Source organism: Muscardinus avellanarius, assembly GCF_963383645.1.
Source record: "Muscardinus avellanarius genome assembly, chromosome: 3".
NCBI lineage: Eukaryota > Metazoa > Chordata > Mammalia > Rodentia > Gliridae > Muscardinus > Muscardinus avellanarius.
In genome coordinates this window covers 167,516,492-167,530,446 of record NC_137788.1, presented here as the reverse complement: position 1 = coordinate 167,530,446, position 13,955 = coordinate 167,516,492, and the positions used below count along the sequence as shown (strand labels likewise).

General features: G+C 49.8%; 1 protein-coding gene across 6 annotated transcripts in view; it reads left to right on the top strand.

Moving 5' to 3' along the window:
• The window catches only part of CYFIP1 (cytoplasmic FMR1 interacting protein 1), a gene marked incomplete at both ends in the record, with an annotated part of 50,388 nt that overhangs the window by 34,407 nt on the left and 2,026 nt on the right, over positions 1-13,955 (top strand). For all 6 annotated transcript variants that reach the window (XM_080692586.1, XM_080692585.1, XM_080692587.1 and 3 more), the window contains 7 exons: positions 1,350-1,549; positions 4,593-4,680; positions 6,654-6,797; positions 7,774-7,864; positions 10,373-10,503; positions 12,046-12,118; positions 13,271-13,365. In XM_080692586.1, coding sequence (XP_080548712.1) covers positions 1,350-1,549; positions 4,593-4,680; positions 6,654-6,797; positions 7,774-7,864; positions 10,373-10,503; positions 12,046-12,118; positions 13,271-13,365 — 822 coding nt within the window. The remainder of the gene's footprint in view (positions 1-1,349; positions 1,550-4,592; positions 4,681-6,653; positions 6,798-7,773; positions 7,865-10,372; positions 10,504-12,045; positions 12,119-13,270; positions 13,366-13,955) is intronic.

Below are 13,955 nucleotides of genomic sequence, written 5' to 3'. Positions count from 1 at the left end.
CGCATCCCTATGAGGCAGCTTATACATTTATAGTCTATAAATTAGTAAATTAGGCACAGTGCCATTAACAATAACTAAAAATAATATAGAACAATTATAATAACAGTTATTGTAATATAATATTCTTTTTAACCCACATATCCCTAAATCACCCCCATGTCTTCTGGGAGCCCAACCACGAGTGCTTCCTGGAGTTCACTGCAAGTCCTTGTGGGATTTCAACTTCCTACGCACTACCGCTACAACAGCTCATTTAGCACTTTGAATTGGCCAGCATGGGGCCACGCTTGTAACCCCAGCATTCCAGAGGCTGAGACAGGATGATCACGGCTCACGGACAGCCTCAGCTACTTAGTGAGGTCCTTTGCAACTCAGTGGGACCTTGTTTCAAAATAAAGAATAAAAACTAGGGCTGGGGGTGTAGCTGGGAAGTAGAATGCCCCTGGGTTCCACCCCAGTACCTAAAAAAACCCAAACTTTTAGTATTTTCAAACCATGATATGATAGTTTGTGGGTAACTGAGACACAAACGAGGTGGACTGCTGTGAATGTGAGCACTTGCAGGTCCGTGTGTGAGTGTGGTTGCCAACGCCACCAGCCCGTGCTTCTGGGTGACTGCAGCGCGTTGGTGACAGCCACCTCACCCAGGCTCTGAGGAAACACAGTAACAGCCCCACCTTGCTGCAGGGATTGGCCGGGCTGGGGTCGGATGCTCACAGCAGGGCAGAAGTGACAGGAACAGCCAGGTGTGGCGGCACACACCAAACCCCAGAATTTGGGAGGCTGACGATGGAGGATCACAGGTTCAAGGCCAGCTGGGCAACTTGGTGGGACACACAACAACTTAGCAAGGCCCTGTTTCAAAACAAAAGGTGCTTGGGGATATCTTGGAGGTAGACTGTCACTGGGTTCAATCTACGGGGCGGGCGTGACAGTAAGGCATGTCCACGTAGACCCTGAGCTGCATGGGTAGTGTGACGGTAACCATGGAGGAGATGGTGGTCTCCTGGGTGCCACTGCAGAAAGCAGAGGGAGCTTCGGGAGCTGTGGGAGCGTAAGAAGCGAGGACCTGGCCAGGGATGTAGCTCAGTGGCAGAGTGCCTTCCTGGCACATGCAAAGCCCTGGGCCAGCCCTCACTGCTGCAGAGAGCAGAAGAAAGAGAGTGAGTTCCTGTGCCTGCCTGCTCCCTGCCACGTGTGCTCTTGGCTGCACACAGTGGCCACCTTGGTGAATCTCATCATCCACTGTTGCTGGCCCCAGCTGTGGCGAGGCCTGGGGGGGGTTGCAGGCAGCAGCCCCGAGGTCTCTTTACTGCATGGTCCTCACAGCCCTGTCTCTGGCCCGGCAGGAGCTGGATGGCCTTTTGGAAATCAACCGCATGACCCACAAGCTGCTGAGCAGGTACCTGACGCTGGACAGCTTCGATGCCATGTTCCGGGAAGCCAACCACAACGTGTCAGCGCCCTACGGGAGGATCACCCTCCATGTCTTCTGGGAGCTCAACTACGACTTCCTGCCCAACTACTGCTACAACGGCTCCACCAATCGGTGAGCAAGATGTGTACCCGTGGTGCCCCCAGGGACTGACCGCCCCCTCCCACTTGTCTCTGTCCTCTCCTCCGCCTTTCTCCAGGGATCCTCGTGCCCAGACATTCAGGCCCTTCTCCCTTCATCCATGTGCAGGCTCGCCCTGGGCCAGCCCTCAGGAAGGTGGCCGTGGTCCTGCCTAGAGCGCTGGCTCGTTGCTCAGGACAGACGCTTGTGTCCCACTGGGAGCCGCTGCTGGGGCTGCAGCTGCTTGGCCTAAGTCTCCTAGACTCTGCTGCTCACGTTTTTCCTCTGCATTATTGGAGTGCATGGGGCTTGGTCAGCTACCTGCCCTCCCGTTCCACTGCTTTGCTGGGGTGCTGAACATCACTCGGTGGCCAGTTTGGTGGGTGGCAGCAGCGTCACGGATTCAGGGTCCAAGTCCTCAAGCACGCCCACCCCAGTCAGCGCCTGCAGTGGCCTCTGGCCCAGATCCATTCTCTGTGTGCCGCGGTTGGCTCCTGCAAAGTGTCGGCACGATGCGAGTTTTCCGTGATTGGATCTTAGTGTCCCACCTGTGTTGGTGAATTGTCTCTTCTGGGTTTTGTGTCTGAAGAGACAGTCCTGCACTCCAATGGTGGAGGGAAGGAGGCCACGCCTTGCAATGCCTTTGTCTTGGGAGACCCTGGGTGCCAGGGTCGCGGCTCCTGTGGGGACCAACCACTGGTTGTGTGGAGCTGCCTGTGCCATTGGACAGCAGCTCTTCTGAGGCCCTGTGGTCGGTGCCCACCTGGCAGCGGCAGGAGGGGCACGGCCGCAGCCTCCAGAGCTGCAGGTGGAGGAGCCCAAGATGGCCTGGGTGAGCGTGGTTTGTGGGAGCCAGACTATTCATCCCTACTTAACGGGGTCATCTGTGAGGGACCTGTTTCCCTGAAATATGTTTCTTAAGTTGTTACAGACCCTAAAATAATTGAAAATTATTTTTATCCCACAAATAATGCATCATAATTGTAGAAAAACTAGAAATAATTGATATATAGACCAAGGGGAAACCTTAGTTAAGTCTAGAGGCTTCCCCTTATGAAAATGTGTCATTCTTATAGAAAAAATGATGGAAAGACGAGGACCCTCAGTCAGTTTTGGGACATCAAGGGCTCTCATGGGTCTGCAGTGGGGGGACCCCTTAAAGGCTGTGGCTGAAAAGAATATCTGAAAATTAATGGCCTTGAGTATTCCAAATTTGGTGAGAACTGTAACCAGGAGCTTAGCAAAGCTCAGAGTGCACACTAGGGATGTCACCCCCGGGCCGGCCCTCAGCAGGATTAAAATAGGTGAAAGCTGAGGTGTGAAGCGCAGTCTGGAGTGGGGCTTCGCACAATGGTGCTGAGTCTTGGTTTTCCTATTGGGGATTGCGGGGAGTTTGCCCACAATGGCCTCTGAGGGCACATACCGCTGCAGGACGGCCGTCACAGCAAGCTCAGCCACAAACATGGGGTCCTGTGAGCCACCCTCATTTCTTACCAGCTGGACTTAAGTTCAGGGGATCCCCTCCCCAGGCAAAAGGTTCACAGTACTCCCTTCACACACCACTGCAATTACAGTTAATCCTGGCAGAAGGGCACAACTTGGGAGAGGCACGCCAGGCTCTCCCAGCCCGGGGCACATTACCTCCTCACACTAGTACAAGACAGGACCTGACAGTGCCCAACCAGGGAGGCCTGCTCATCGGGAGCTTCCTTACACTGGTGCATGATTGAGCTCAACCTCAGCCCCCAACCCAGGAGGCCCTCAGATTCTCCTGGATCAAAGCCCCAGACCATGGTGACAGGGCTGGTGTTTCTGGTGTGGCCAGCCCCTACCTAGAGTCTCCTCAGCATAAACATAGGTGTGGTCCAAGGGGCCTCCATGAACCAGAGCCATCGTCACTCAGAAATCCCACCAGTTTAAAGAGTGCCTTCCTCTCCCTCTCTCCTGGGAAGTGGGAGTAATCAAATTCTTCTACCTAAGAATTCAAATCTCAACTTGATAAATCAAAAGTCATAGAAAAGCCAGCCATGGTGGCACACGCTTGTAATCCCTGCACTTGGGAGGCTGAGACAGGAGGATCGCACAGGTTTGAAGCCAGCTTCAGCTACTTAGTGAGGCTCTCAGCAACTTAGTGACACCCTGTTTCCAAATAAAGTATAAAATAGGTCTGGGAGTATAGCCCGGAGGTAGAAAGTCCCTGGGAACCATCCCTAGTACCACAAAAGAAAAAAAAAGTTATAGAAACATGTTATTTAGAAATATAAAAAAGCCAGGCATGGTGGTAAACACCTGTAATCCCAGTACTTGGGATGCTGAGACAGCAGGATAGTAGGTTTGAGGCCAGCCAGCCTCAGTAACTTAGCGAGGTCCCTTAGCAACTGAGTGAGACCCTTTTTCAAAATAAGAAATAGAGCTGAGAGTGTAGCTCCAAGGTAGAAGGCCTTTGGGTTTGACTTCCAAAGATGTATTTGTATACAAAATAAATACATAAATGTCTGCAGTGTGTGTGCACAGCAAAGCCCAGTTTGCATTCATGCTGGTCATCAAAGGATTGCACTGGGCTCGAGGTGGTCGTGCAGCCACAGCGCTGGTGAGGACATCAGGTGGTCTTGCTCTGGATGCAGACTTTCGAATCTTTGTTGTATTTCAGAGTATTTATAACTAATTCATGTGGCTTTTTTTTGTGTGTGTGTGGTACTGGGGATTGAACCCAAAGACATTCACCTCCATGCTACACTCCCAGCCCTATTTGTTTTTCTTTATTTTGAAACAGGGTCTCATTAAGTTGTGGAGGACTTCACTAAGTAGCTGAGGCTGACCATGAACCTGCGACCCTCCTGTCTCAGCCTCCCAAGCTCTGGGATTACAAATATGCGCCATCACGCCCGGTTTGTGGCTTTTGATTTACTAGAATTTTCCTATTTGATGATTTTATCACTTAATTGGGAGGAAAACTTAATAGATGGGTGATGAGGAACAGTTTTGAATAGAACGAACTAACAATAAGTTTGGTTTTCTCTTAATCTTTCTTGTTTAGGTTTGTTCGGACAGTATTACCATTTTCTCAGGAATTTCAAAGAGATAAACAACCTAATGCACAACCCCAGTATCTCCATGGATCCAAGGTAGGTTTTGCGTTTGTGCTACGATTTCTTAAGTTCATCATAATGCTTATTTGATTTGTTGTGGTTTGGTTGATACTGGAAGTTGAACCCAGAGATATTCTACCACTGAGCTACACGCCTAGCCCTATTTTGGTTTTTATTTTGAAACAGTCTCACTAAGTTGCTAAAGATGGCCTCAAACCTGCAAAATTTCTGTTTCTGCTTCCCAAGTACTGGGATTACAGTCATGCACCACCATGCCCAACTATAAAGCATGTTTTGAATTTAACTTTTTCTTTTTGTTGTTTTGTTTGAGGGATGATCTATTATGCCTAGGCCAGCCTCAAACTCCTGAGCTCAAGTGATCTTCCTGCCTCAGCCTCCTGAGTAGCTGGGACTACAGGCGTGTGCCCCCATATCCAGTTTGAAACTTAAATCATTTTTGTTGTAGTGACTTAAATATATCATGCCATGTAGACAATGCTATTTTTTCTTCTTTTCCATTAATATCTTTCTGAAAAGTAATTTAAAACAGAAACTAGCTGGCCTTAGTAGCATTCGCCTGTGGTTCTAGCTACTTGAGAGGCTAGAACAGGACTTTTGGTTATGTCAGGAGTTGGAGGCCAGCCTGGCCACCACAGTCAAACCCCTTCTCTAACTAGAAAAGAGCCAACCCCAAAAACTATCATCTGGAATTACTAGTGGAACAGGAAGGTCAAAGGGAAAGAACAGAAAGGGTATAAGATGAAAACATAAAGCAGGGATGACCTCATTAGTACAAGGTGAAAGAGACCTCAGAGCACAGGATGTTACCAAGGTTGTCCCCTCATGATCAAGGTCAAAGCACCAAGAAAGCAGCAACCCTACGCCTTATGCAGCGTCAGTGCTTGAAGCAGAAACTGACAGTGAGGGAGAAGTGAGCAGCTCACGGTTCCACGGAGGCCTCAGCTCTCCTCGGAGTAAGGCTAAGAGGAGCCCACAAAGTCAGCAGGAGAGAAGAGCTCGGCTGGGCTGTCTCCCAGCAAGATGGGAGCCGCGCATAGGCGCTGAGCCCTCCACCGCCCAAGCAGGACATGCATTTTCTTCTCATGGCTGTGAAACACTCGTGTTCTGGGCTGTAAAACAAACCTCAGCAAAATTAAAGAAACCAAGGGCTGGGGATGTAGCTCAGTGGCAGAGTGCTTCCCTGGCATGTGCGAGGCCCTCAGTTTGATTCCCAGTACTGCCAAAAGAAAATGAAATCAGATAGCGTGTTCTCTGACTTCAGGGAATTCAAACTAGAAATCAATAACAACAACACAAGAAAATCTCCAAATGCTTGGAAATTATCACACTTTGAAATAATCCATAGGTCAGAGTCCTAAAGGAAAATTTAAAAATACATTGAGCCGGGCGTGGTGGTGCACACTTGTCATCCCAGCACTTGAGAGGCTGAGACAGGAGGATTGTGGTTCGTGGCCAGCCTCAGCTACTTAGTGAGGCCCTCTACAACTTAGTGAGACCCTGTTTCAAAATAAAAAGTAGGGCTGAGGGTGTAGCTTGGAAGTAGAATGCCTATGGGCTCTTTCATCAGCACCACAAAAAATAAAAAAATAAAAACACATTGAACAGAACATAAGCATAAGCTAATCTGTTAGATGTAGCTGATAAAGTCCTGTGAGGAGGGTTGTAGAACCGAGGCTTCCATCAGGAGCTGTGTGCGCTCAATGCCTGCAGCCCTCGATGAGCTACAAGCTCCTCCTTACCCGTTCCTCACCTTTCCCCCAAGGGAATTGTTCTCCCTCAAATCCCAGGTACCCTGTACTCCCCAAGAGGACAGCTTCCACTGCCCCATCGGGATCTCCCTGGGCTCTTTCTATCTTAAGACCTTTGCTTTTATAACAAATTGAAGACCTTACCAGTAAGGACCTCAGTGGTGTGTGTGTGGATACATGTCTAGGTTTTCATCTGCGTGTGTAGAGACCATGGTGAATAAACTGTCTGCTGTTCCCTAGGCTCTGAACCTGGCCTACTCCAGCATTTATGGCAGCTACAGGAACTTTGTGGGGCCTCCACACTTCCAAGTCATCTGCCGGCTGCTTGGCTACCAGGGCATTGCGGTGGTTATGGAGGAGCTGCTGAAGGTTGTCAAGAGCCTGGTGAGTCCGCCTGATGGGGTCTCTCACGGCATCAACTCACGAGGTAGGCCAGCCAGGGCTGGACGATGAGTCTAGCAGATGAATGAGTTTGGTAGCTTCAGACAGTGCTGACTTTGATTTCTCCCCCGTCTTCTCTGATTCAAGAGAATGGATCCACAGCATGCAGTGGGAATCCCTATAGTCTCAGGTACTCAGGAGGCCAGAGCAGGAGAATCACTTGCCCAGAGTTTGGGGCCAACTTAGTAATACAGTGAAATCTGTCTCAAAACAAAAAATGATGAAAAGAATGGGCTCAGGTTATTTTAACTGATTCATAGAAGAATATTGCTTTTCATTTGCAAAAATAGTTCCTTTCTAATAAAGGACTACCATTGATAGCCAAGACTTGTAGGGAAAAAAATGCTCTGGAAGATAAACCTGAAAGCAGAGCGATGTGTGGAGGTATACAGTTGTAATCTAGTACTCTGGAGGCTGAGACAGGAGAATGGCAGGTTCACAGCCAAGCTCAGCAGCTTAGTAGACCCTCAGCAACTTCAGGAGAGCCTGTTTCAAAGTAAAAAAATAAAATAGGGCTGGGATGTAGCTCAAAGGTAGAGCACCCCTATATTCAACCTCCAGTACAAAAGAAAAATCTTTACTTTTCTTATTTTAATTGTTTAACCCCAGTACCATGAAAAAAATTTAAAATACCAAACTGAAAGTGGGAGGCCACGATCAAAGGACTTGCACCCCTGCGGCACCTCGAGCCGCTCGCGCCTTGGAAGGGGAGCGGTGCTTCCGAGCCCAAATCTCAGCGGCGAAGCTCGCCAGCACAGGCGGCTCTCTCTCCGCTGAGGTGGCACTCCTCCGACAAGGCCACCCCCCTGCTCTGGTCACTGCCATGTGTTTTGCTGATGGCTCACTTCTGTAACCGTGCAGTAGCCACAGGCCCCAGGAGAGCAGAGGCCGGTGGCTGACACGGCTGCCTGCCTTCCAGCTGCAAGGCACCATCCTGCAGTACGTGAGGACCCTGATGGAGGTGATGCCCAAGATCTGCCGCCTGCCCCGGCATGAGTACGGCTCTCCAGGTGAGCACGGCGCAGCCCCTTGGGAGTGCATGGGCCAAGTTCTCGTCTCTTGGAAGAGAGGGAAAGGCCAGCCCTTAACTTAAGCCATAGGAAGGAAATAGAATAAGAAGATTGGCCTTCACCAGCAGGACAGAAAGGAGGCAAGATGCCCCATGCAGAATGACTGCTTAAAGTAGAAGAGACACTAGTTGGCATGGTGGGCACGCTTGTCATCCCAGCATTTGGGAGGCTGAGACTGGAGGATTATGGCTCACTGGCAGCCTCAGCTACTTAGGCCCTCCACAACTTAGTGAGACCCTGTTTCAAAATAAAGAATAAAAAATAGGGCAGGGGGTGTAGCTCGGAGGTTGAATGCCCCTGGGTTTCACCCCAGACCCACAAAAATAAAAAATAAAGTAGAAGAGACACGCATGGTAGAACCCGGAGGCCAGTAGGTATATAGGGAAGGGTGTTGGGGTCCCTGCTGTCAGCGAGGGTTAGTTAGGTGCTGAGAGGTGGTGGAACTCTATCTCCACAGATTCCTCGCACACAAGAGTCGCACCACTGAGGGCAGGGAGCTCAAGGACCAGGTCCTCTTACCCTCGTGGGCTGGAGGGTACTAAGCCTCAGGCAGCATCGTGGAATAGGGTGCAGGTCTGGCCCTCTCCCTTCCCCTCCTCCCCCACCTCCCGGCAGTCCTGCCTAGCAGACTTGCCCCGGCTCCAGGCTGCAGGCCCTGAGCAGACATCCTTGGGCCCTGCTACATGCTTTGCTGCAGGCAGGTCTTGGGCCACGTAAGTAAGTGTGGTCTCAAATAAAATGATCGCAAGAGTGTTGATTCATGACAAGACTGGACTGAACCTTTGCCACTTAAAACTGACTTTTTCTCTTACCTGGTCACACTCTCTTGAAAGCTGGACAGTGACCATCAGCCTGATTTTGTTAGGGGACGTGAGTGCACATGTAGGTACATGACAAGATTCTGTCCTGCTGGGCGGTCTGTCAGTGTGGTGAGCCCCTGGACAGTGCCCGGCACTAGCCCAGGGCTGCTCTGCCATCATGAAGGAAAGCAGCCAGCAGTGTGGCTCTCCAGTTCATTGTCAGAAAGTCTGAGCCAGGTGTGGTGGCGCACGCTTGTAATCCCAGTACAGGTGTGCTGTGGTCTGTTGCTGGCAGAGCTCCCCTCGTGTGGGCTTGCTGGAGTGTCCCTCCCCTGGGCAGGCTTTAAGGACAGAGTGTGACTAGCTGGTGATGCTGAGAACTGGGAGCTGATGTGGCGGCAGGAGTGGGGAGCGTGCGGTGGTGAGGAAGGGGCTGTCTCTTAGGATAACTTGGGCTCTCCTAGGTCTTCTGCATCACTACATATATTTTAGAGTTGGCCTGTCGATTTTGACTGGGTTAGCATTGAGCGCATAGATCAAGCTTGGGAATGAATGATGCCTGCATCTTCTTGCATTGTGAAGGCATCATTAAAGATACCTGCCTTGCTCTGGAACTCGGGAGAAAGCGTGCGGCTTTCCCCACGGAGTGTGATGGTGCCACAGGGCTTTGTAGACTCCCTTAACTGGATTAGTATGTGTCCTTCTAGGCCTGTTAAGGGATATGGAATTTGTCACGTTACCTTGTCTGAAGCCAGGCATAGTGGTGTATGCTTGTAATCCCAGCATTTGGGAGGCGGAGACAGGAGAATTGTGGTTCACAGACAGCCTCAGCTACTTAGTGAGGCTCTTTGCAACTCAGTGCGACTTTGTTTAAAAACAAAGAATAAAAATAGGACTGGGGGTGTAGCTCAGAGGTAGAATGCCCCTGGGTTCCATCCCCAGTACCTAAAAAAAAAAATCCTTGCCAGAGCCATGTGTGGTGACACATGCCTGTGATCCTAGGACTTGGGAGACTGATAGGAGAATTGCAGGTTCCAGATCAGCCTCAGCAACTTAGTAAGACCATTTTAGATCTTTTTTGTTGTTGTTGTTGCTGTTGTTTTTTGGTACTCGGGGATTGAACCCAGGAGCACTCTACCTCCAAACTGCACACCAGCCCTTTTTACTTTTACTTTTTATATTTTGAAACAAGGTCTTGGTAGGTTGCTGAGGCTGGCCTTGAACGTACAGTTCTACTGTCGCAGGCTCCCAAGTACTGGGATTTTAGGTGCATGCTGCCACACCTGGCTACTGTTTTAAAATAAAAGCAAAAAAGGGCTGGGGTGTAGCTTGGAGGCAGAGAACCTGTCTGCCCCACTGGAGGTGTCTCTCTCCTTTACTCCTGCCTGCGATGTACCATGTCCTCACAGCTCACCCTTCTCTGAGGGTATGGGGCTCTCTGAGAAAGAGGAATCAGAGCCACCTAGTCTGTGAAAGTCATGCAGGCTGAGTGAGCCTCCATGGAAGGGCAGTGTTGGGGATGGCATTGTGGCATCCTCATAACCAGGCATGGTGACAGCCTCAGGGGCAGGCTCCCTGGTGGGGACCCATACTGCTGGGGCTCTGCCCCGCCACTTCCCTCTGCCCAGCCATGGCTTCTGAACCACAGGCATCCTGGAGTTCTTCCACCACCAGCTGAAGGACATTGTGGAGTACGCGGAGCTGAAGACCGTGTGCTTCCAGAACCTGCGGGAGGTGGGGAACGCGGTCCTCTTCTGCTTGCTCATCGAGCAGAGCCTGGTGAGTGCATTGCTCAGCCGCCAGGGTTGTTCCCTGCTGGTGACAGACGGCCTTTGATTGGGAGTTATTTTTTTCCTATAATTAAAAAATAATACGGTTTATTGTTTCAAGACTGTCTTTCTATGCATACATCATAAAAATGTTTTACATAACATACGTGCCACCATAGTGCCAAATACCTTTAATACCAGCTACTTGAGAAGCTGAGGCAGGATTATAGGTTCAAGGCCAACCTAGGCAGCATAGTGGACCCCATCTCAAAAATATATAAAGTAAAAAATGTAAGTAATAAACTAAACAGGTATACCTGCAGAGTGTAAAGCACTGCTACCCAGGACAGATCTCTAGTGAGAGAAAGTTCCATCTCTAAGGCTGCTGACTATGTCAAGTGTGGCTCCATGGGGCAGAGCTGGTTTTTTCAAATTTATTGAACTTCAGTTAATTCAGATAGCTACTTGTGCCCATTGGCTACCACACTGGACGGCACAAGCATAAGACAGCTCGATTGTGAGCACCAAGAGTGCCGTGAAGCGGGCACTCGCCCTCTTGACCGGTCACCTCCTGTGCACTGTGTCGTCTGACTGGAAGGCTTCACTACAGTCTAATGCCTCTTTCGTGGTTCTACCTTCCTCATGATGAACGAGGTGGGCACCCTCGTTTGTTCTTTTACTTTTCTTTTCTGTTAAATTTGGCTCTTTTACCTAATACACTTATTTACTGAAGTCCCTTGTTAACTCACGTGTTACACACATTACTTATACTTCTTCCTGGCTCCTCTCTGCATCTGATGACCGTTTAATTTGAATAGTCTCTTCTTCCGGTGCTAAGGACTGAACCCAGGCTTTGCACATGCCGTACGGATGCTGAGCCACTGAACTCTACCAGCCAGGCTCCTAGAGGCCGAGCTGCTGGACCAGCTCCTTACACCAGCAAACAAGAAAAAATTAAGCTAAGCATGGTGGCACGTGCCTACAATCCCAACACTTGGGAGGCAAAGACAGGAGAATCACAGGTCCAAGACCAGCCTCAGCAACTTAAGGAGACCCTATTTCAAAATAAAGAGTTTTACAAAGAGCTGGGGTATAGGTCAGATAGGCAGATAGGTCAGAGGTTGGATGCCTCTGGTTTCAATTCCTTGTACCAGTAAATGAGTGGATAGAGATGTGTCGGAGACTTACATGTCAGGGGGTCTAGAGCTAGCATGGACACATCTGGGATCTGACAGCCTCTGAGGGCACCTGTGTCTTTTAGCACCCCCACTTCCTGCTTCCAAGGCAGGCCCTCTCCACGTGAGAGAGGGGCACTGTAGAAAGCCCCAGGCCTGCCTTGTTCTTTCCACCCAAGAGCTCATGAGGACCTCGGTGGCGCAGCGCCTGCCTGCCACCCTGCACAGAGGGCTCCCATCTTTGCAGGATGCTCTGGCGAGCACGTAGTGCCAGGTTTATGCTGAGTGGAAGGCTGTGGTTTGTCTTGGCACCAGCTTTCCCTGTCCACCTTTGTGCAGGGTCCACCTCCTAACATGCTGTTCCTTCTCTGCTGCAGTCCTTAGAAGAAGTGTGTGACCTGCTGCATGCTGCCCCTTTCCAGAACATCTTGCCACGCGTCCATGTGAAAGGTGAGTCTGTGCTCTGACCCGTCCACACAGCCTCTGCCGACTGCTGGGCGTCTGGGTTACATGTGACCTTGGAGCCTGCTCGGTCATAACTGGGGATAACTGCAGAGGTGTGTGTAACCTAACTAAATTAGTATTGAATACACTAAGTATGCAGGGCTATAATATGAAGTCTAGATCTGCTTCAAAACAGCATGGGAGCAGGGGAGGTGGGCACCTGTAAAGCAAGAGTGGAGATGGGCACAACAGCGCACGCCTAGAATCCCAGTATTTGAGGGAGTGAGACAGGAGGAAGTTGGAGGCCAGCCTGGGCAACTTAATGAGACCATTTCAAAAACAAATAAAATGAGCTAGGGATGTAGCTCACTGGTAGAACATCACTGGTTTGGTCTCCAGCACCACACAGTTGTGGTAAGGTCACAGTTATCTCAGCACATGATGGTAAAGAGTCCCTTTTCTGCTTTGGCTAACATTTGGAATTTTTTTGTGTGTGTGTGTGGCACTAGGGATGGAATCCAGGGGCATTCTACCTTCAAGCTACACCCACAGCCCTATTTTTTATTCTTTATTTTGAAACAGGGTCTCACTAAGTTGCAAAAGGCCTCACTAATTAGCTGAAGCTGTTTGTGAAGCTGCGGATCTTCCCAAACGCTGAGATTACAAGTGTGTGCCACCATGCCCAGCTTGAAATTTTTTTTTTAATTAATTTTTTTTTGGTGGTACTGGGGTTCCTGGAAACCCTTCTACCTCTGGGCTACACTCCCAGACCTATTTTTACATTTCTATTTGGAAACAGGGTCTCCTAAGGGCTTTGAACCTACGTGATCCTCCTGTCTCTGCCTCCCAAGCACGGGGATTACAAGCGTGTGCCACCACGCCCAGCTTTGGAATTTTTAATAACATTTTAAAATGAATACTGAGCAAAAGTTTGGTGCCACTGTTTGCTCTGTTCAGTTATTGCATGGAGGAGTTGCACTGGTCCCGGTGAGAGCAGGCCCCACATGTGCTCTTCATATGCCTGTCTGCCCGTCTGAGATACCCACTGGGCTAGTTCTATAAACACTCACTTTCCACAGAGAACCTGTGTCTGTGATGCGCACTTCCTCTCTCACTTCCTCAACAAAATCAGAACTTTTGTAATCGTTCTTCCTGCAGAAGGGGAGAGACTTGATGCCAAGATGAAAAGACTGGAATCCAAGTATGCCCCGCTGCACCTCGTCCCACTCATTGAAAGGCTGGGGACCCCGCAGGTGATGGTGGCCTCCAGGGGTGGCAAGCTGGGGGTCACATCAGGCCCTGCGGCAGGGTGGAGATACTGTGAAGCCGATGGGGCCACTTGGCTGGGATTCATTACAGAGCTACTTCCCAAGGTGTTTTAAAGTTTCAGCGAGCTCCATAGGGCCCAGCACATCATTTGGTTACTAAGACATGCAGAACACATGTAACCTACCACTACATCACTTCATGAGGAAGCCTTTTTCATAGTTTCTTCTTAAAACAGAAGAAATTTAGACCAGAGGCCAGTTATCAGGGCCTGGTTCTGCAATTCCACATCAGTTAGACCAGATCCAGGTTATTCAGCCGAGGCACTATTGCCATTCTGAACCAGGTAATTCTTTGTGTTAAGGGCCATCATCCTGTGAATTGTAAGCTGATTAAGGTCATCCCTGGAGAAACCAGTAGACTCTCCCCACATCGTGACAACCAAAACTGTCCCCGGATGTGGCCACACATGCCCTGGAAGCAGTCAGTCATGGCTAGGAACAGTGGCAGTCGATTCTCCTAGATGTGGAGTATAATTCATCCTAAAGATGTATACATAACCTGACCTATTAGTGGA